Source organism: Zeugodacus cucurbitae, chromosome 3 (genome assembly GCF_028554725.1).
Source record: "Zeugodacus cucurbitae isolate PBARC_wt_2022May chromosome 3, idZeuCucr1.2, whole genome shotgun sequence".
In the NCBI taxonomy this organism is placed as follows: Eukaryota; Metazoa; Arthropoda; class Insecta; order Diptera; family Tephritidae; genus Zeugodacus; species Zeugodacus cucurbitae.
Window position 1 is genome coordinate 1,092,324 of NC_071668.1, and position 23,867 is coordinate 1,116,190.

The following is a 23,867-nucleotide window of genomic DNA, read 5'->3' on the forward strand; positions in this document are numbered from 1 at the left end:
TGCCAGCCAGCCAGCCAGACGACCAGCCATGCGTGCAGAGAACATTGTCTACTGCACCTTCCTACAACAACATGCGGATTCGTGCTTCCGTTGCGGTTTTCCTTTTCTTCTGCTCACTTCCCGTCTATCGCCTTCTTCATGTGCCGCTTTTCGATTGATCAATTTCGCAGATGTGTTGCTTGCGCTTCGTCTTCGTCCACTCGCAGGTTACCAGAAGGCAATTGCTATTGAAATCGTCAAGGATTCCAAACTTTGCAGGGACTCAGAGTTGGTACTTTTTCTGTCTGGTAACTCTATTGAAACTTGCGAAAATGGTTTGTCTGCGCAAGCAATCCTTCAACTCCTCTTCATGAGTAAGAATTGCTTCAGGCACACAGACATGACTTCACTTGCATCGTCGGTTTTGTATTGTTTGTTGAATGCACAATTTATGGTTATGTGGAATCGACGAAGCGGAAGTTCATAGAGTCATTTGCGACAAATTGATGCAGGAACGTTGGTTTACAACCGAACACATTGTTCTGTATTAAGTGTGTTAACTGAGTAAGTCTTAAGTTACTTCACAAACGGAGCATGGTCCATCATTTCATTTAAGGTTTTATTTACTAATTCCAAGAGAGCCCTAGAGCCCTCTAATTCTGGTCAGTTGGTCAAACTTTATTTCATATCTTTCATGTCCATATCTTCCCCGATCTAACAACCTGCCACAAAACCACTCTTCTAAGCATGCAGACCTTTCGCTGCCATTTCTCTTAGATATTTTCTCTTCAGCCTATAAGAAATCGCCATTGGGCCAACTGCGCTCGATGCTCTTCGTTTGCTTGTACGTCGGTACTGCTCGTTGCGCGCCGGAAAAGAATGAATTGTGGCCAACAGAACGGCGTCGACGTCAGCAGCGGGCAGATTGGGACGGCAGCAGACTTTCTTCTTTTGAACTCTTCTTTAAAGCTTGCTCTACGGAAGCGCTGCGCCTCAGTTGTGAATATGCACGCGTCGCGCTAAGATCGTCTCCAACGAAGCTCGAGTTCAGTGCCTGAGAATTTTGAATTCTGATGACTTACAAGTGAAAAGTGTTGTGGATGCGCCGAGCGGAAAAGTGTTCTTTTTCTGTTGAACTGGTCATTAAAAAGAGTTTTATGGTGGCAAGAAGTACCACTGCAATAACAACAACAACAATAACGTTAGTCAAACGAAGAAGCAACAAGTAAAGAACAGTGCATTGCGAGGCAATTGTAGGCCTGGCTGAGTTTGCGGTTTGCTTAGAAGTGCTAAACTTTTATTCGTGCATTCGTGAGTCTGTGTGTGTACGTGCGTGAGTGCGGTTATGTTAATGTGCAACACAACGCACATAAAAAGTGCAACTTAGTGTGCAGTGTGCAGCGGCAACAAATTGCCGAGGAAAGGTATAAAAGCTGGAAAACGTGTAAATTATTATTTGCTCTTTGTTATTGTTGTTGCTTATTCTTTTACACAATTTATGAACGTGCAGTACGGGTACGGTGTTGTTGCACTGTTTAACAGTGGCTGCGGCAGGAAAATTCCACAAACAACAAAAAAGAAACAGAATGTTAGAAGCAATTTCAGGTTAATTAAAGTTTGCGATATTTGCGAGGTCCATTGTCTTACAACAACCACAACAACAACGACAGCGTGCTCGTAAAATGGCAAAAAGCATAAATTAGACTATAAATTGCTCCACAAAGATAAAGCGGCGGCGACGGCGGCGGCTTATGGCCCGCTTTTCAGCCAATTTACATGTTGCGCGCCGCTTGCCAACGTTACTGCTATCGCGGCTCCGGAGACTGTGGCGGTTGTGGCGGCTCGTAGCAAATGAATGGCCGCGTCGGCAACCGACAATCAACTGGTGTTGCCATAAATTGGCTTTAGCGGCCGCCGCGGTGAAAACTGCTTCCTTATTTCCCTTTAACGACGACGCTGCTGGAGAGTGCAGAGCGCACGCCCACGGCGATAGGGGCTGCAGTCAAGCGGGAATTGGCACGCGCAAGCGCCTCCGGTGGCAGCCCAGCCAGCCAGCCCGTGAACGCAGTCAACCGAGTACCTGATAATGGTCCGTGCAATATGACAGCAACATTTTCCACTCGCCGAACGGGGCGTTTTTGCTGTTGCTCTTGCATTGTTGCAGTGTTTGGTGGCCAAAGTCTTTTCATGCCATAACCAAGAACTTTATGCGCGTAGGCTGCTTTCATTGTGGACTCTATGAGGCGCAACTGTGGCACAAACCGCAAATCTTGCTTCATGTGTGTGTGGCGCACAGCCGTTATTGTCGCTGTTTTTTTCTTTCCTTTTCCTTCAACATTTTATTTATTATTTTTGCGCTGATGCAACATTTGCTGTTAGTTTTTTGCTGTTTTGCTTTCATTGCTTCCCGCCATATATCTTCGTCTATTTCAAGTCGCGTCTTGCTTCGTTCGCGCATGGCAAGCACAGACAGTGCGCTGTTGCGTCTGCGCAAAATCCAACATTGCGTTGTTGGGCTGCATGTGAGTTTCCGCTGCGTAGCGCTACGCCAATGGACAGCAGTTGGACGCTAAGCTAAGCTCGCTTGATGTCTGTACAACAACAAGTATTGTTGTTGCGAATAAAATATAGTTGATCGCCGTTTCCTCTGAAACTGAAAGAGCCTCTGCGTGTTTGTTGTTATTGTTTTGCTTTTCTGTTGCTGTTCGTTACCTATTTTCCTGTGGCCATCAATCTTTGTTATGCGGCAAAAGTGCGACAATGGCCGCGACGCGCATTATATAATGTGACGGCAAAGGCTGTAAGCAACAACAACAACAACAACAGCGGTGGAGTAATTGTATGAAAACCATATAGGAACTAAAAATAACTGCAAAGCCTTGTCATCATCCGTTGGATTAACTTGTTGTTGTTGTTGACGAGTTAACGGTTTCATTTACAATGCTGCTGACACTTTGTGCGACACATAACGACAACAACAACAAGTAATACAAAGTAGAATGTAATTGCGAGTGTTGAGATAAATTCTGAAAAAAATGTGTGTGTTCTTATAAGAATGCGGCACTGGCTTATGAGAGGGATATATATTCCTTTCGGACCTGATTCTTTGAAATGTGTGCATATATATCTTTTAAATTTCATATCAATTATCTCGAGTGGTGCAACATACTAACGGTACATGCATTGGCCTTTGAGCTCATCAGCAAATATGGTCCATTCGCACAAACAAAAGTTTAGTTGCAACAACAACACTTTAAAAAACTGTGGACACCTGCATTTCGCGGAAGCCACAAGCAGTCGAGTTAAATTAGCATTGATACAGAGAGAAAATGCTAATAATTTATTTCTTCTGTTCTTTAGCAAATTATCATAAATAAGTATTTACCGAAGTTTTAGATTAGCATGCACAGCATAAATATTATTTTACTTGCCGCAAAACCATTGTGGCAGCAACGTCGCGGTGTGCGGTGGCAAGCACAATGATCACATGTAACGCAGTTTAAATTGCCATGTTTGCACTTTTTCTTACTTTCAAGACACTCCGGCACACATGTGCATCCAACACAAACAAACACACACAGGCTGCCTTGCTGTTGCAGCGTTTACACTGTCACCACATGCAACACAGCCATTCTAGCTAATCTAACTGGGCGATTTGCATATTTATGTGGCAGAAACCTGTGCGGTCCGCTGCACTTCTGAGCTGTGGCTCCTCGTTCGCCTCACTCGCCTCGCCTGCAACACTGCAACGCTTCACTGCGGCTGCACTTTAGAGCTGCGCTTTTATGCCACTCACGTTGTTGCAACATGCAAACCTCCTCGTCCATTTCTGTATTTGTTCTTACATTTGCGAAGTTTTTGCATGCGCTCTGTGGCTTTTGTTGCACGCTTGGCCACTTGCTCGGCCGTCCGTCCGCTGTTGTTTTCATTCTGATGAAAAATCGTGTCTGTCTTAGTTGCTTTTCGATTTTTATTGCGCTGCCTTTTCATTTTACGAGCACCTCACGCTACCTCTCAGCAGTTCGAGTCGTCCCAGCTGCCACAAAGCAAACCCAGAGACCACCAGTCAGTGGTCACTAGTCACTAGTCACAACCCGGTCGCAGAGCCGACGGCAGAGTCGACAGAGTCGGTGGTCGCAGCCACATTTGCATCTCCAGCAGCAGCTGCGTCTTTTGCGCGGTGCAGGATAAAGCCGAGCACGTTTCGAACGAAAGTGGCAGTGCCATCACTGGACGCGAGACACAGTGCCAGCGTTAGCGCCAGTGCCAACTCAAACTCAAGCTTCCTCTGCCGCACCATTCACGTCCGTTCTTTCTCATTTTGCTGTCAACATTTGCATTTATTCTGTTTCAATTCAGCTGTCGACTGGCGGTGCTGCTGGCCGACCGCCAAGAGACATCAAACTCCATGTGACAACTCAGTAACAACAACAACAACAATAACACTTTTGATTGCTTTTAATTGTCTGGTTTTCTCCGAAGTGTTTGTGGTTGTGTGTGTGGTCGAAACTGCTTTTTATGTCCATTTCATTTGTAGAATATTAGGTTAAAATTGTTGTTGGCCTATTTTCGTGCTCTTCTCTCACGCAGCGTGTGTGTGTGTGTGTTGTTGTGTGGTCGCATTTGCGTGCCACAATTGAGTTGGTGCGTGGCGGTGACAGTTGATCAGCAGAACGTCAGAGCAATTTGTCACAGCCATGCAAGGATGAGCGCGGTCTCAGACACTCTGCCACTTGGCAAAGTGGAGCACATACAAAAGACTTAAGCACGAAACCCGTTTGTCCGCGGCACTCCATTAAGATAAAGTTACCCATTTGACTGGCATAATGATATGAGACTGTGAAGTGGTCATAACTTATAACTGCTAATGGGTACTGGTAATGGCGGCAAACATTGTGGCAACACTTTTTCTAACGGACTTGCGAAATTTAGCCCAGCTTAACTTAGGAATATAGCGAAAAGTGACTAACTCAAAATTGGGGTTTTTTAAAAAATTTTTTTTTGGAGGTCCTACTTGGAAGTGACTACTCTTAAGGAGTTTTACTTCAGTTAGAGTTTTTTTTATCTAAGAATAGGAGCATTTACTCCAAGTAGGACACAAAATCTGAACTCTAATTTTTATAAATCATACTTTTATGGCTCATAAAGAAGTTATTAAATACTATATATGTTCTGTATCATATTTATTGGTGCTTGGCAGAATAGAACAAGGTTAATTGCAGGAAATTTGTTATTATCTATGATGCTTGAAAATTGTGTAAATATTGCTCGTGATTGGCGAATTCTCATAAATTAAATTATCCAAGCCAGTGCGAGCAAACCGAGAACTTTCAAACACACTGCGAAATTGGTTCAATATGGTGATAACTCAAGCTTCTATAATCTATGTTGGCCATTTTACTGTACTCCGATTCTCTCAGCGCCATTCAATAAATTCCGAAAAATATTAAATTAGCGTAAGTGCTCACGTTTCACAATATTTATCACATAATCTGCGCAAAACGGACATTTGCCACGGCCTCGAATTTCACATGAAAAATGGCGCTGCACACAAACGAAGCGAGGCAGCAATTGTTGTTTGCTATTTGCTCAAGAGCAGCCAGTTTTCGCTGCTGCTGCTGCAGCCTCCACATGCGCACAGACGTCCAGCGCTTACAGATATCGGCCGACAATAATTGGTATTAAGTAACCTAAGTACCCACCATTACACGATGGCCGCACTCCTTGCGATCTGGCTGTCACAGGCAGTCTGAAGACACCGACTGTGGACGGACGGACAGCCGTTGTTGCATGAATGAATGGCGAAGCGCAAGCGCGCAATCAACTCAACGCACACACTCACACATGTCTTGGGCCACCTTTGCAACAATCTGTGAGTTGCTTGCCTCTCCACCTCTCCACAGATCAACAACTGAAGAAGAAGTTGAAGAACAGACGCTGCGGCACAAGGCAGGCTAGTGGTTGTGCAGCTCGTGGCAAGTGGCAAGCACAATGTGTGCCGATAAATTTGAATCAATTTTCAACTTCTCCTTCTCCATTCACGCATTCGCTGCCCGTTCGCCACCTTCCTCTGCCGCCGCGCTTCACTGACGTTTGATGCTTTCTGTGGTTGCTCGCTCTCTGCCGCGGCCATTACAGTGCAATTTCGCGTTGCCACAAAGTGTAGAATTCTTCACTAACGAATGCACATTGTGTTTGTTGTTCTGGTGGCAGTCGCAGCATAGATTTACGACATGCCTAAGCGCCTAGGTACAGTCTGTGTTCGGCAAATAGAACAGGCGGTGTAGGGACAAGTTGTGGGCGTGTGCTGCAAGACAGCAGTGAAATGACCGCAACAAAAGTAAATAAATCTAGCAGTTAGCTTTACATGTGAATGTATGCTCGAGTGTAGGTAGGATTGTGAATGAGGGAATTGAAAGTCTATGAGAAAAAGTTCTGTATAAAAATGGTAGAATAAGTCTTTCGGTGTTCAATCAATAATATATGAAGGATGGTCCGCATTTATCGATAATTTAGTCGTTCAAACAATTATGTGATGATTTATTGCCTAAGCAGCCTTTGGATTTATAAACTCTTATTTATATTTTGACATTTCGCGATTGAGGTTTTGCAAGAGTTTCCTTGCTACTTTGTTAATAATAAATATACAGTTATATACACATAACTGACATTTTGCGGCAAATAAAATGCAAATAACTGTAAATGCAGCATCATAATTTTCTAAATTGCATTTCTACTCCATTTATCTAACATTCTGTTGCTGCAGATATTCAGTGCAAAGACAAGTGTTTAACAGCAGTTTAACAAAAACAACAAAAGCAACAAATTAACTGCAACTAAAATATTTCTGTTTTTGCTGCGATTTTTATTGCTTTGGCAGCTGCTGCCAAGACATAAATATTTATGCACACAAAAGCCATTCGTTTACAGAAAGAATCTCTGCAGCCAAGCGAGAGCAGCGGCGAAGAAGCTTGAGTGCCGCGGTTATGCTACGTACCGTTTGCTTAGCGGATTCCCGCATAATTTCACATAGCTTCGCGTAAATTAGCAGGAATGCGATATTTTGCGGCTCCCCCTCCCCACACCTGCGAAGAGTACGGCAAAGACGCAGGTTCGTTGCTTAAGTCTTTCGTTTTAGCCAACGAAAATTATGTGCAGCGTTGTTATTGTTGTAAACTGTGAGACTCTGAGCTCAAGGGATGCGCTTGGATGGCAACTTTGAGACGAGCTTCCGCTTTACATCAAATACTCATTCGAAGAAGAACATTTCAATAATCATTTGACATTAGGCGCGCGCAGTGAATGAGAAGATTGCGCAAGTGGACCCTCTATCCACCAACAACTATCACTTGGAGGCATAGCCCTTCGCAGAAGCTAAGACAACTCTTTCTTTCGCAATTCTTACTTTGTCTATATGAGTATGTGGTTGTTGTTGTTGTTGGCATAGCATTTAAAAGAAACTGCTGCCTGAACTGGTTGCTTGCAATTGTACCGTTCTTGTGAAACTTTTCACTCATTAGTAATGCAAATGTTAATTTCTAGGCTTTGTTGTTGTTGTATGTGCATGTTTTTTTTGTGATCTTTTTTCTGTACGCGTGACTTTATGCTCGCAATAAACACAATAGTCGCTATTTTGCCATTCTCCGCGGTGATTTGGCTTTGGCAGCAGCGCAGAAAAGAATCGTAAAAAAGAAGAGTCTCAGCACCTGGCGGTGAGCGGCGGCGTTGGTTGCACTGCTCTACTGCTTCTCGTTCGAGTTCTCGAGTTCGGGCGGTGACAGTAGCAGTGCAAACATTGCATGGCAGTCGCCGATCAGCGCGTCGCCATTAAGTAAACCGTTGGCATTGTTGCATGCTTTGGTTCGTGCCTCGCCGCTGTTGTTGCCTCCGCGCTCAAGTTCAGTGCCGTGTGGCGCATTGTTGTTGTTGCTATTGTTTTGCAGTATTTGCTCGCTTTGTTACTGACTTGAAGACTTACAACAACAACAACACAATGGAATCGTTGTTTGCTCTTGCCGTTCCAACTGTTGCTCTGGGATTTGAACAAGCAAAGAAAGATGAAGTCTCTAATTTCCGTTTTATTGTTTTTGCTGTATGCATTGTATTTATTATTAGCTAACGGCACTTTGCACAACAGTCACTACTCAGTCAGTCAGTGTTTATTTTGTGTGTTCTGCCGTTGTTGGCGTTAATGTTGCCACCGCCATCATCATTTGTCTGTCTTTGTGCTGCAGCAACAGGTGGACCATGAGGATTTACACTCAGTTTTTATTTATTCAAAAGCAACGGGAGACATGAGGAGTGTTTTAAAGGGATTTATTTGTCCCTCATGACCCTCATATATATTTCAATACAATTTTAGGCTTTGTGGCTTTGGGAAGCGAATTAAACCTTTAACATTTATAATTTTCATATAAATAAACAATTTTTAATAATAAAAATTTTGACAAAAAAAGATAAATATTTTTTTAAATAAAAAAAATCTTATTTTAATAAAAATATTATTAAAAATTTTTAATAAAAAAAATATTATATATTAAACTTAATTAAAAAAAATTAAAAATAAAATTTTTAATGAAAAAAAAGAATAAAAAAATTAATTTAATTAATATAATGTGTATTAGAGTTAATCAAAAATTGTTTAAATTAAATCGAGTTCAACCTGGTGGTTATTAAATTTTTATTTTACTGCAACAACAACTACAAGTAACCATCCAAAAATAAACGGCGAAGCAACTCACATGTCAATTAAATTGAAATTGCACTCTTTTGGCAAACGTTTCTCATTACTCTTCGACTCTTCAAGTCATTCTATGCCAATCAACAGGTGGCACTTGACCACTTTGTTGCCATTCAAATTCATTTTATTCAAATTTGTACTGAATACGATTTGGCAGCGCAGAACGCCCGCGGAGTTCGCTTCTTGCCTTTCTACAAACGCGCACTTTCTTTAAATCATTTTGTGGATTCTTGTTAATGGCTTTTCGTTTTATTTTCACACTTTTATTCTACTTCCAGATAATTGCTTTATGTGGCATGCCAGCAATAATTGTGACAGACAAAGTGAAATTATTTCCATTTGAAGGCATAAATCGTAATTAAACAGCAGCCAAGCCAAGCCGAGCCACCCACATAAATTTGCGACAGCAATTACACATAACAACAGTGATAAAAACCAAAGAAAAGACACGTCATTGTCAATTCAATACACAATTCAACGTACGACAAACAGCGCATGCGCAGTTCAGCGGCCTCGCCGAACGCAGTACACACCACGCACAGCCCACTGGGCACCGGCAATCCGACGATCCAGCCGAAAGCGGCTGCGCAGCGCAGCCTTTGCACGCACTAAACCAACGTCGAGCGCCAAGAGTTGAGACCACGACGCCGATAAGCTCACCCGGTGACACAGATTCTACGCGTTTGTTTTGATCGGTTGCTTCGAGGGGGGGCGAGAGCGGCGAACGACACGCTCAAGGCATACCGCACCTTCGCATCGGCCAACGCGTGCCGGCCGGCAACTGTTGCTGCTGCTGATTTCTATCATCGCTTCTTCGATTCTCGCTTTTTTTCGAAATCGTTTGTTCGAAAATGTTGTGGCGTTCCATTGGCGCGGCGCTGTTGACGCTGCTGTGCCTTTGGCCTGCTCAGTTGGACGCTTTTGTGGCGCAGTCAATGGGTGAGTATTTCGCTTTGTTTTACATTTACACATACACAAAAACACACAAGCACACAAACATATGCAAAACAAAAGGCATTCATTGGAAGTGAAAGAATGATTAAAATTCTCAAATCATTCAAAGGCAATTTACCTAAAAAAGTCGCCTCTTTTTTATCGCATTTCTACACACAATTCACCTGCTAAACTCAGTTCATGTAATTATTATTGGTCGGTCGGTATTCTGCTGAATATTTAAGTCAACATACTTTGGCATTTCTGCATCTTAATTCTAACGGAAATGAAGCGTGATTGACATCAATCGCTGTGGGCACTTGGAGCGCTCTGCATTTATGAATAGCAGCGATTGGAACAGAATATGCAAATTAACCTGAGACGAACTGAAGCAATTGTGCAGGCATGTCAGCAGAAATTTCACTATGCGCACAAGACAAGGAGGAAGAAGCGTCTTCACGGTAGCGCGATCTATTTGAAATTCAACGCAATATCTTTTGATTATGCCACCGAAAAGAATGCGTGAATTTGCATGCCCCTGAGGCGAATTTGGGTAATCAGTAGCTAAATTAAGAGCTACAGCTAACAAACGAACAATCGAAGGAATGCCAGAATATGAAAATAAGCTCTTCTCTTCTTCTTCTTCTTCTTGACTGGCGTTGACACCGCTTATGCGGTTATAGCCGAGTCCACAACAGCGCGCCACGCATCTCTCCTTTTGGCAGTTTGGCGCCAATTGGTAATACCAAGTGAAGACAGGTCCTTCTCCGCCTGGTCCTTCCATCGGAGTGGAGGCCTCCCTCTTCCTCGGCTTCCACCAGCGGGTACTGCATGGAAAACTTTCAGAGCTGGGGTACTTTCGTCCATTCGAGCAACATGACCTAGCCAGCGTAGTCGCTGTCTTTTTATTCGCTGGACTATGTCTATGTCGTCGAATAACACATACAGCTCAGCATAAGGGTAGGTCCATAGTGGAGCAAGAACTAGAGCGACAATAAAGTTAGATCTACAGGGTTGTATAAAGAAAACGGAGGACCTATTCTACCTTTTTTTTCAAAATCCAATGCTATTATTCAACATAGCAATATCCGACCTCAGTCTTGGTGATTACCGCGTTAGCATCGCTAAATTGCTTGCCATACAACAGTCATAAGGGTTGTGTACTTGGTCGACGCTATATTTATTAGATCAGTCGATGGAAATTATTTGATGTTCTATACAGTCTCCGAATAATCAAAATTTATAGACCCGAAGACTCCAAATGTTTTAGAAGTGTATCTATTACCAACTTAGAAAGCTAACATTATAAGATTATATTTCGCAAATCTAATCAAAACTTTGTGTATTATACACCCACCTAAAGCCTTGTATCCACTCTGTTCTATCAGCTATGTACATCTCGAATAGTATTTCCATTATGCAAGTCCCACGAAGTCGGCTCGACAGCGAGCTTCACAGTCAGAGACGCCTTATTAAGAACATCTAGCAATTGTCTCACTAAAGCTGATGTGCCGAAAGTTCAGATAAAAGCAAAATTACCGCGAGATACATTTAACAGCATGCAGCACGGCATCCTCCTTCCACCCAACCGCCAGCGGCCGAAAGGTTTGACCCACTTTTCAGCGTGTTTAACTATTAATCAACTGCATTTAAGCGGCGCGTTTATCAACCCGCGGAAATAATCACATTTTCATAAGCAATAACAATTTGCTTAACTAAAAAATTTTCACCACTATGATCTGAGTGCTTCGCAGCGCCTTGGGAAAGAACCAAAATTGTTGGGGAAATTCTAAAGTCGTCGCCTCTGCAATTTGGCGCACTCAGCACTCACAAGCCATAATTATGTGAATTAATTTGTGTGCCACTTTTGTTGCCGAGGCAAATCCATCAACAGCTAATCTGGCGTTAAGGCAAGCAGCAACAAAAACAAACTACATAAATGTAGATAGAGATAATGAAAAAGAAGTGACAGAGTAGGATGATGACGTGCTTAAAGCGCTACACATCATTAAGTCGGGCCGGCTTTTCATCAGTTGCAAATGAATTCGACGCGCGGACTAATGAAAACGTCGCTGCCGCAGCCAGTAGTGATGAAGACATACACTCAGAAATAGAGAGAGAAGAATGACCAAAGCGTTGAATGACAATGAAAAGTCAGCGCTCTTTGACACAGCGTTGACGTGGAAAGCGTTGACAATAAAGAGTTTAGTGCCCGCGAGGGTCAAGAAAGCGATGGCAGCGGCGCGGCACCAAGAACGTGAGGCGCGAATGCTGCACGTAGACACAAATGAATATACATTTGTTCGAGAGAGCTGCTTGCTAATGATGCTTGTATTGCTGGCTCTTGCGGGCGGAACGATTTACCGGAAGAAACAAAGTGTGAATTTAATGACCAAAACTACTTTGCTTTCTCATTGTCATTAACGAGTGAGACTTTCCCATTGCGCGCGTTCACTCGCGCATTATTGTCGCACGGAAATTTGTTTGTAATTACACACACACACACAAGCAAACAAAGGCAAAGACAAAGCGACTATCGAAAATCTGCCATTAAAGTAAAGATTCAAGGCACAAACTTCGTTGGTTGTGCGACCGTTTCTTATCGCGCCGCCGCGTTGAGACGCACGCGCGGTGAGACTCATAAGCGGCCGGGCAATTGACATTTGGCTCATCATAGCCAGCGTGTAGCGGTCATTAAGCAGTGGATGCCAGCGCGTACAGTTACATCTAGATATTTCCGTCAGCGATTTGTAAACTTAATTTCTGGGCAGCGCGGAAAATATGACCGCAAGAAGCCGTAAATTAAGAACGAAATTATAGTTTCCCTATTCATTAGGCGCCGACGAACAACGCTCACACTCACATATATCTTTTGTAGTTGGCGCTGATAGTTCACCACTCACTTTTTCCAAAAGACGCGAGACGCGCCGCTGCAGCCGTCAGAAAGACACCCATTGCAGTTGTGGGTCAACGCGTTCGCCCTTCACCACACATACGAGTAGAATGCAACGCTATTTGCAGTTGTATGTGTGCTTGTGAAAGGCAGTAGGAAAATCGTTTAGCATTTTTTTGTCGATCTGGCAGCGCAACACTGCACTGCTTTAAATGACCAGCAGCGGCTCCAAGCCACGAGCGCGCCTTTTGTTTGTTGTATTCTAATGCTTATTCTACTGTTGCTGCTGCTATGATGGCTTGGCACTGTTTCTTAGTGGCACATGTGTGGCGGTGTAAAGAATTGATTCGGTTCCAACTTTCACCCAACGGTCCACACAAAACACTCTTAAGAATCTACCTACATATTTCCCTTTATTATTGGTTTAACTTTTGGTTTTTTTGCTTTTTGTTTTTGTAACAAGCGCAATGAATGCGAGAAGCGCTTGGCGCAGCAGCGCGTTCTTAAAACTGTAAACATTTGTCGACGCCGCGACGAGTGTTTTGTTCGCTTAATTGTTTGTTTGTGGCGCGCGTTCGGGTGCGAGGCATTTGATTTTCTGATTTGATTAAAATCGAGTTTGTAGTTTGCCGTAGATATGTATGTCGGTGTGTGTGCCACTTTGTACTTGGTCTTTGTCGCGCTCGTTATTAGTGGCATTAAGCACAAGTCGCACAAGCTCTTGGTGTTAATGCGCGGAAATGTGTGTTTTGAGTGTGAATTGTTTGTGAGGAAATGTTGACGCAATGGCATTAGTTTTTATTAAAATAATTCAAATGATTCCCTCAAAGCAAATCGTTGTAGAAAGTAAAATTTCGTAATTTCCATAAGATTAACTGCAATTTTCATTTGGAAGTTCAATTTGTCTGGCTCGTTAGGTGAAAGTGATATTCACAGCGGTTTTCTGGTTTTCTCGCTTTATTTCAGAACACTTTCGCTGCGCTGCTTGAGAATGCGTGCGCACAGTAATGACAATAATGAATGCCTAATGATCCATTTTGATGGGTTAGTTAAAGCATTGTTTAGTCTTTTTTGGTTTCCCTATTCATTTGTGAGTATTATTATAATGCTTCTCTACTTAATTTCATCTTCATATTTTAATTTTGGCTGAAGAGACGATTCTGTGAATAAATTAAAGAAAGAATTTTTAGCGAGAATTCGCGCTCAATGATTTCTCCATAAAGAAATATTAATACTTAAAATGCCATTAATTAGATTTATTCAAAGTGTTGTGACATTCTTCCATATCTTCTCAGAACGAAACAGTTCGAAATGCTACTAGTAGTTACGCTGAATTGCCTACAGTCATGAAAGGTATGTTTTGGAAATCTCAATTCTTACCACACAGCCCTTCATAACGAAACAAAGCGACGAAACAGCGCCTACTTTATTTTGAAAATAGTATCAAACCTTTAATACTGTTATTCAATACTTTTATACCGTTATAAAAAAACTATCGCAAGTTAAAATATGCAGATGGTTTCTACTTTAACTTTTCTATAGTTAAACTTTAGGTTTCTCTAGTTCTCAACTAGGTTAATGTGTCTTATCTTTCGTAAGTGTTTTTAGAATATAGCAGAAGTCATTAAGTGAAGAACAAAGTAATTTGAAATTCGTCAATTCATTCAGTCGGGTCATGACATAATTAAATTTACTTTGTCATTGAATTTTTTTTTTTTTGAAAATAAATACTTATCATTGCCCTTAATTAGCCCAAAAGTGGCCACTCATTCTATGCCCGTACAACTCTTTAGAGATGTCACCAAAAATATAAGCTTATCACAGTTCTTACATTCTAGCAGTTGAAAATTCGTGAGAATCTTAAATTTAATATGAACGCATGGCATTTAGAGGCCTCTTATCTATGTCTACTATTAACTGCTATGAAGCCACTTCAAATCTAAATTTTGGAAAATATTAAGTTTGGGAAAAGTAGCGGTAAACAGGCAGAAGATATCTTAAAACTTAATCATCAGCGAGTTTAGTTACACACATACAGTATCAACAACAATTCGACATTCGTCACATACGCAAAGCCTACATACTTCGGAATTACAAAATTTGATGTTTGGAACGCGTTAACGCCTTGTTCACGTGCTTGCCCATTAAAATTGTAACGAAGACAGACGTCACAACAACAACACATCGCTAACTAAAATACAAATTAAATGAAAACGTTGCCGACAATTAAATTACCAGCACTCACACACACATGATAACAACAACTATTTGAGGTAGACGCAGCAAATTGAAAGCCATTACTTTGTCGTACACGAATTTCTTGTGTTTACCACACGCCCTACACACTCCGCTGCGCCGCGCATCCAGCCATTCGCCATGTAAACAAACCGTTTATGCTCGTGCGATAATTACAGCCTAAGTTGGAGCGCCAGGTTTGCGCGCGCCCGCGTCGCTACACGTCTTGTCCACAGCGACGATGGCGCGGCTCATGTTGCCTGTCCATTTTGAGGCGTTAACTTGCATTTTCATTGTCACTCTTTAATTTGCCAGCCCCACAAAAGACACACACACGCACACTTACACACTCTAACTAAGCATATGCGCTAGCTTTGCAATACATGAACCGGTTCGCTAATCCCGTTTTAACATCAACATTTTTTTTTTATTGTATTTTTGTTTTTGGGCTTCCGCTTGATCGCGCTGCTGCAGGCTGTCATCACAATGGCACTTGGTATGCGGACAGATCACTCGTGCCCAGCGTGGAGAAGTGTCTCACCTGCCAGTGCCAGCGCAAGACACTCGTCTGCCGCCTGAAGGTATGTCCCGAAATGCCGATGCCACCGCCCCGCGGTTGCATTGTGGTGCAGCAGCGGAACGCCTGCTGTCCGTATCTGTCGTGCGCGCGTCTGGATGCCTTCTACAAGATACCGGCGACGCGTCGCATTATCGCTTACTTGGATCACTACGAACGGGAGTCAATTGATCGCGTCGTAAACGATAATATGCTGCAACGGCGCTCCGACGACTCTGAGGTGGATATGTACGGTGAGTAAATGTCGTCTCCAGTCAGTTAGTTGTGGTCTGTAGACAGTGGAGCCTACACGGCACGGAAGCCTATATCATAATTTGAGCGTGTTTGTGTGATATAATGATGAGTTCTAAAAAATTATGGATAACTGATGTTTGAATATGCGAAATTCAGATTTATTACAAATTCTTTCTATATGTTGGCCATGTTACCAGGGACATCAGGTCACAAGTTTTCGATAAATTTAAATTATTTAATTATAACGCGTGAGTTGCTCAGCAATAGACCACTGTAATCATCAGCTCAGCTTCAACTGTGATGTAATTTGATCTTCATCCTTTGTTTTGCAATTCTCTTTTGCAGTTTGCGTGAAGAACGGCACCGTGTACAAATCCGGTTCGGCAATGTCATCATCAAATCTCTGCACCTACTGCTATTGCATTGGTAAGTGATTAGGATCCCTTAAAAAGCATTAACCTCCACACCGTTGCGTCTTTATAACCATTGTGACTTCAACTTTCCAAATTCTTGCAGGTGGCACCGAGAAATGCGTCAAACCGAAATGTATGCTGCCGGTCGAGGGCTGTAAGCCTATCTTTGTCGACTCCACCTGCTGTCCCGTGCGCTACGACTGCACAAGCAAGCCGTCTGGCAAGTCGTCGCAGGAGGTGCGCTATCGCAAGACCTCGAACAAGCATTACCTACGCATGTCGCAGCGTCTACAGCGCAATCGCGGCTGCACCGTGAACAAACAGTTCTACGTGGAGGGACAGAAAATGCGCTCCGATCCGGATAAGCCGTGTGACATTTGTTTCTGCATACGTGGCACGCGCCGTTGTGCGCCGAAGAAATGCTCACCGGCGCTGAAGAACTGCATTCCGGTGGTCCCGAAAGGCCAGTGCTGTCCATCCAGCTACGATTGTGGCAGTCAGCGTGCGCAGAGCTCACGTCAATTCAATTTATTTTCATTGTTGTTCGGCAAAGAGGATGAGGTTAATGGCAATGACACCAAGAAAATACCGGCGGAGTATCCGCCAGACAGACATCCGTCGGTGACAGTGACACACAACCAAAATATACTGGAGAAGAACGACGAAAAAAGCATTTTGGACACAATACGCGAGGGTTTGGAAATTATCGACGGGAACAATGATGAAGTCATTGCGCAAAATATAGACAAATTGGCGGCTCCAACGAAGGTCGTGACTGAGTCTCAGATAAGCACACAATCGACGGCGCCGGAAAACGCTGCCACTGAGGTGAGTTTCTTAGACTTGTTGTTGGGCAATGACGAGGATGAATTGCCTACAAGAGTGACCGAAGAGGTTACGCCAGAATTGAAAACAACCACGGGTTATGATGGGCTCTCATGGGTGGATATTTTGTTGGGTCCTGATGAGGATGAGCAGAAGCAAACAAGCACAACCGCAGGTGACAGAATGGGCATCTCCGAGACCACGACAAATTATCGGAATAGCCTTAGTGGCACAAGTATAGATCGCATCGACCAAGACTTTGATGACTATTCAGGCAGCGGTGAGATTATAGTGGGCGAATCGCAATCTGGTGAGTCGAGTGAAGGTCCACTTGAAGAATATGCTGCTCTTCATAAACATGGCATTAACAAAGAGGCACTAGCCACACTACAAAAACCGACTTTGAATACTTCTACCGCAAGCAATGTAGTTAAGTCACCAGAGCAAACAGTGGCAAAAACCGAAGCGAATAGAGCAGCAGAAAGCACTACTGCAGCCACAACCACCTCATTTGCTACGAAAACACCGCAACCGACAGTACCCGTTAAAAAGACAACACCTACATCCAAAACTACACAAAGGCCTGCAATCAAGACCAGTGTAAAACCCACACAAAGCACCATTAGGCCCACACTAAAACCATCACAAAAGCCAGTCGAATTGAAGTTCAAACCAAAATCGACACAGAGACCGACCGAGAAGTTGCACAAAACCACCACTGCCCGACCTCTAAACATCACCCAAGTGGAGTTAGAAAATACAACGGAAAAGAAGAAAAATGGTTTACTGACTGCGCTGTTGGATGGGCTCTCCGATATGCTCAACTCCGAAAGTGTGTTCAACGCCACTCAAAATAAAGTCTCCTCGAAAAACACGTCTACTACAAGTACGACAACGAAACGACCGAAGGACCAAATTGTATTGCCCACACCAAAGCCCAAGCCCATGCCTTCATTTAAACCGTTACCCACAGGTAAACCGTCACACATACGAATAAACTCGAAGATTGCAAATTTAACTGTAACCCCCGAAGTTGTCAAAACGAGTATTGCACCAAATGTAACCGCTTTCAAACCGCTGCCAGAGCAAACGTTCAAGTCCCCAGTTGTGCTAGCGTCCACTCAAGCACCAGCGACAACCACAACAACATCCCATACCAGTACGAGTGTCACTTCCACTACGACACCCAAGACCACAACAACTGAAAGACCCACTTCTACCACTGGCAGCACGACAACTATGACGACTACAACAACAAGCACTACTACTACTAGTAGCACGACATCAACAGTACCACCGAGCAGCAGCGTCAAGCCAGTGCTAATAAACACAAATCCCACCATTTTAGAGTCGGATCCTTTTGACGCCAACGCTGAGCCCACTTTGCCTCCCAGTCTGCCAAATCTAAAGATAATTCCTTTCCTTCCCACGGATGCCGTGAAAGCCGACCGCAATAAGCCACTTTACGACTATTATCATAGCAACGCACCGACAGCGAAAATCGACTACGATCAATATGACGAAGGTAGTATTTACCCAGCCATCACTGAGCCACACTTTCCCAACTATCCAGACATAGTGGATGGCAGTAAGGCGGAATATATCTACAAGTTCAATGTGGAGGGCCCATCACCGCCGGTAATGTCGTCGACTGCAGGTAAATCGGACGGTTCAAGTGGAAGTGCTGCTGCTTTCGTTAAATACGACTTTGTCGGAGCACCTGAGGAGCACAAAGGCTTCTCGCCTCCAACAGAAACCGAAGGCGGTTTCGTGCCCAAAGATCCGCTCGGGCTGAGTGATGCTAACGAGCAGGTTGATGCGCTGCCCTACGTGGAACCCAGCTACCAAGTAACGAAGCATTTAATTGACATAACCACAAGTGAACCACTCAGAGATAATACGACAAAGGTTATTGGTACGTAACTATAGCTTCAGTATTTACAATTTAAATTCAACGTATTTAATTAATTTCCCGCTGCCTTTCTTTCAGAAATAACCACACCCGACCCATTTAAGGATGTCATAAGAACTGAGCAGCCGCCCGATCTGACTTCCCTTATAGAAGATAAAGAGAACATATTAGTGCAGAAGCCTATACAACTACAGCCTCCTAAATTGTTTGTAGACCCCGAGAACCTAAGCCAGTCAGTCATACATATTACCACTGCGGTACCACAATTAGCTAACGCTTTAGACGACGAACAACCATTACCTACTACATTTGAGGAGTCATCTATTGCACAAAAAGATTCGAGACAACCAAATGAAGATCACAAAAACACTATCGCGTCCTTTTTGGATATTCTTTTGGGTGGCGAACCCGATTTAGCTCAGGCTCACATTGCAAATAATTTGAACGCGAGCAGTAGCACAGTGCCACCTTTCAAAACTTTACCTCAAGCTTCGCTGGAACTTTTGCCAGACCTTGCTACCACATCCACAACTGTAAAGCCAAAGAGAGTTACACCAACAACAGCGAAAGTACCAACAAAACCAACGGCAACAAACATTACGAAACGTATCACAAGCACAGTTAAGACAAACGTTATTGCTTCCACCAAATTGAATGGAACTGTCTCCACGGCCAACAACAATACAAAAACTAAACCAAAACCCAAAACACCCGCATCACATAAAAGCAATGCGGGCACCACATCCACATCAATTGCAGCAAAAATTTCATCAACGACGCGTCCGAAAAGTACACGACCAAAATCGGGATCGACACGCCGTCAAACAACAAAGGCACCCATCGCTGTAGCGGTGAGCCAAAAGCGAATGAATGGCACAATGCCGTTGCGTAACCCCAACAACAGTGTTACTACCAGTGCGCCGCCAGCAACAAGCACACATAGCATGCCGCCCACAAACAAACCGTTACAGCGTTCACCTTTTGACACGCTGCCCTTCATGGACACCAGCTTTGAGGTTAAGCGCACCACCGAACGTCCATTCGTTGTCGGACAACACGCCGATGGCGACCTTTCAGGTCTGCTGCAATATAAGAACTCACTGAATCAGTACGAGGGACTGGAACCGGCACGCGGCAGCTCTCAGCAAAGCGCATCTTCATTCAGCGGCAGCGTAACCGAACCGACGATTACAAGCACAACGACGGCGACCAATGTACCGTTAGTGCAAAGAAACATCGAACAAATCATATCGGCAGCAGCGTCGGCACCACACGCTTTAGACGCGCCCACAGCGGCCAATCCGCTGGAAGTGCAGCACACCGCCTCCAACAGTCTCATCGACGCGACGGGTGCACTCAAGTTAGCCGGCTGCAACATCTACGGACGCATGTATCGGGTGGGTCGCATCATACTGGAGCTGTCCAGCCCATGCTTGGAATGCAAATGCACCGAGGTGGGCGTGAAGTGTGGCCAATTGGACTGTTAGTTGGAAGTGGTTGGTTAGAAGAATTAAGATTGATTAGTTGTAGAAACAATGGAACTTGTATTCCAGTTGACGGTGCAGTGGACGTGTGCCGAATGGCGCTCGATTTTTAGCTTTAGTTTGACGGCGAAGACGGAGGGGGCAAAAGCATTTAGTTTCGCGGCGTGTGAAACCGATTTGACATGAGTATTTCATCCATAATTTTAATGTATTTACGTGTAAGTTGTAAATTTAACGAGTATATATTTATAAAATTAGTGAGATAAGTTTAGTACTAAGTGATTTGAATTGACTTCGGAATATACGAAGTAATGAAAATAATAAATATTACCAATTACCATTGTACTTTTATTCATTTCGGATGTTCAACCTGTAATCCATTCTTTAAATGGGCTTCCGCATAGGTTAGAGGTACTTATCGTAGGGCTACCAACTGAAAAAACTTAAACATTTGAGATATCTACAAGAGCAAGAGTTTTCGAAACAAAATCAATTGGCGTATTGACTATGGATTGAATTTAAATTCGTATTTAAAGAAATATGTGACCACACTATATTTGACAGCTTATAATAATGAATGCGAAAACAGTCAATGTCTTCAAATCACGAGGCTTTAAATACTTTCCACTTTACCAATATGGAAGTCAAACAAAATATTTTGAAAGTGTAAAAATTGTTTATTCGCTTGGAATACTAATGAAGTCTAAAAATATTCGCGCTCAAGTTTCGATATTAATACTCGTATAGTTATAAGGGTTATCTAATCTAATATACACATACATATATAATACCAATAAATATATTTATAGCAAACAGTGGGGGCCATAATGACGCTTGGCAAGACCGAAGAGCAGAAGGCCGAGGCTGAGACCAGTCACAGCGCCGGCAATGTGCGCCTCCACGCAGATGCGCGGGTTCAAGTTGTGCTTGGCCAGCAAATGGTACACTGTGAGTGTGACGTCGGTGAGGCACAAAATCAGCAGAGACACAATGCGCAGATAACGGAAAGGCAGTTGACGGAAATTCTGACGCATGAAAGTGAATAAAATATGAAGAATTATGGAAATGAGAACTTGACTCGACTCACCAACACCAGGTGTGGCACATGACTGGTGAGCAGCGCGTAAACGCACGCCGATGCGCCCAGCAGTGACAACTCCGGCTGCAAGTATGCGGTGACCAGGGAGCCGGCAACCCCGCCGGCAACATAAATCAAGGCCACTCGCCAGTGATGCTGCTCGCACTCCAAACAAAAGCCAATCAGACACTGCGCTTTGAAAAGAGAGAAAGGGGAAGAGGAGAGGCATTAGGCAAAGCTTGTTCGTGCTTTGTTTTTGGAATATTTGTATCAAAAGAGATCAAATATGCTCTTTGTGATTTTTCGGATTGCGTACGAGTACTTGCCTGTAGAGATACGTTCAGCAGCAGATGCATGAGATCGGAATGTAGCAAAGTGTAGGTGAAGTAGCGCCAAATTTCGTCGGGATGCCCGGGGATAAGCATCAGGCGCTGAGTGAGGCATTCATTGGCGATGAAATAAACGGACAGCTGTGACGTTTTATGAGACACAATGAAAATATTGTTTAGTAAAGAAAGTAAAATATAGAGATTCTAAAATTTATTTGAGAAACACAAAAAACCTTTATAGTGAGGAATCAGGTTGATAAGTAACAGGGGTAAACACTTTGACATTATTTATGAAATCACAAAACCGCAATTTACCGATTTGCCAACTGAATGGTGCACACAAACGCATAAAAAGCTAACATGCAATGGCTGCAAGTTGCATGCAACACTGTGTGGCAAGTGCACGTGGCTGATATGGCTTCAGCTCCAGCGCATACGCCGCTAAAAGTCACAACGTCGGTGCGTGTGTGTGTGTATTTGCTATCGTATTGGTTTCACGAATGTGTGGAAAATTGAAAATCCAACAATAACAAACAACAAATTGATTGACGCAGCGAAGAATAAACAATAAAAACGTTGATCAGTTGCTGTTGTGAATAATGGCCATTTTGGCCTTTAAAATTCTTTCCGAAATAAATTATTATATTCACTTCTGGCGTATTTTCACTTGTTTTTGTATTGGCAAAGCGCACATGCCGCACCGACACATGCTTACTTTGCGTATGGCAACCGCAAACCAATCTGTGTTAAAACACATGCCCACCCTCTTGAGCGCATTTCCACACGCTTGCACACACACACACACACGCTTGCGCGATTTTATCGTTTCGACGTAATCGAAAGTATATCAGCGCAACCACTTCAAAAGTGAACTGTTCTGCGGTTTTGTTTTGCTTATGTCATTCTTTTCAGTTTATTTCGTCTTCAATAATGCAAGCAAATCGATTTGCCGTTTTATTGAAAAAAAAATGTAAATAGATTTGAGCGAAAGTGAGTGGAAGCAGACCAAAGCGAGTGCAATGACTTTCTTCGGTTCTACCACACACACGTGTAAAGAGAGGGGAAGAAAGCGATAAAGTATTGCTCATAAGACCCACCGTATCTGATATGGATTGCATTTCGCCAACATTTCGCAATAAAAGCGAACGATTCGTTATCATTTCAATAGAATTTCGTTACTTCACCTGCACACAAGACGTGACGATAAGGAACCACGGTATGCGCCAAGAATATCTGGCGCCGCGCTCCCCGAATTCAACGGAAGTAATTGACGACACCGGCGTTATGTCGCAGGGCCAGAGTAGTTGCTCAGTTCCCGGCGGGGTGGCATGCTCTGGTGGCACACATGCGCGATGTTCCCTCTTTGGGCATCCATCAGCGCCAGAGAGTTTCTTCCTGCCACATGTGAGGCAGGCACCAAAGGACCGTTTCATTCGAATTTTATTTGCGGCCAATCTTGCAATCCGAATGCGTTCAAGTTCAAGTTGAGATTTGCAATGCAGTAGCACGCCGCGCGGTTACTGGCAGAGTGGTGGTTGCCTAGCGCCTTAGCAGTTCATCAGCTTATCAGCGCGATAACGATGAATGTCGATTCAATATCAATTAGTCATTGACCGATAACCTCTTTGGCTTCCGCTAGTTCGTGTTTACAAAGAATTGTTGTTTATATTTGCCGCGATGCGTACGCTTACAAAGCCACTAGACAACTGATCGAACAGCGTTGTGCATCGATCATAATCGGCGGCGGTGCAGAGAGATTTGCATGAAATGTTTTGATTTTGAATATTACTCGAAGGTGAGCAAATATCGAGAGGAGAACACCGCAGCTCAGAGAGTATACGATTCCGTACCTACCGTGGGAAGCGCAGACCTCCACTCCGTTGGAGAAGGACTTGGCTGCACTTGGTATTACCAATTGGCGCCAAATAGTGAAAAAACGAGTGGCGCGCTGTTGCTATCTCAGCTATAATCACGTAGGCAGTATCTACACCAGTTGAGAAGAAGAAGAAGTAAATGCGACAAATGTCGGCGACAATGAGGCTAAGCAGATATTTGGTGCTATTGCGTGGCAGCGTTTTCAATTTGTATTTGTTTCATGACGCTTTAGGGGTTCCTAGCATTTTGTGACTAACAACAAATATCGTATTGGCCAAGAACGTATAAATAGTACGATTACAAATACGTTCTTTGTCTTTAATGCTCATTTAATGAATTTGTGTTGCCTACCTTTAGGCG

At 43.4% G+C, this 23,867-nt stretch overlaps 2 protein-coding genes across 4 annotated transcripts; one reads left to right on the forward strand and one right to left on the reverse strand.

Moving 5' to 3' along the window:
- The first annotated feature begins 835 nt into the window (after window positions 1–835).
- LOC105209691 (mucin-2) lies at window positions 836–20,262 on the forward strand. 3 transcript variants are annotated; one of them, XM_011180246.3, is made up of 6 exons: window positions 836–1,403; window positions 8,998–9,658; window positions 15,255–15,590; window positions 15,937–16,017; window positions 16,108–18,744; window positions 18,820–20,262. In XM_011180246.3, the coding sequence occupies exons 2-6, from the start codon at window positions 9,571–9,573 to the stop codon at window positions 20,226–20,228; spliced, it is 4,551 nt and encodes a 1,516-aa protein (XP_011178548.2). In that variant the 5' UTR covers window positions 836–1,403; window positions 8,998–9,570; the 3' UTR covers window positions 20,229–20,262. The 3 variants fall into 3 exon arrangements, with proteins under 3 accessions (XP_011178548.2, XP_054082999.1, XP_054082998.1); XM_054227024.1 differs by lacking the exon at window positions 15,255–15,590; XM_054227023.1 differs by lacking the exon at window positions 836–1,403 and having other exon boundaries at window positions 8,988–9,658.
- Window positions 20,263–20,406: 144 nt separating this feature from the next.
- On the reverse strand, window positions 20,407–23,349 carry LOC105209692 (rhomboid-related protein 1). Its single transcript, XM_011180248.3, has 4 exons — window positions 22,817–23,349; window positions 21,630–21,773; window positions 21,313–21,492; window positions 20,407–21,250 (listed from the first exon to the last, which is right to left on the reverse strand). Exons 1-4 carry the CDS (start codon window positions 23,063–23,065, stop codon window positions 21,029–21,031), a joined length of 795 nt encoding a protein of 264 aa, XP_011178550.2. The 5' UTR covers window positions 23,066–23,349; the 3' UTR covers window positions 20,407–21,028.
- Between the last annotated feature and the right edge of the window lie 518 nt (window positions 23,350–23,867).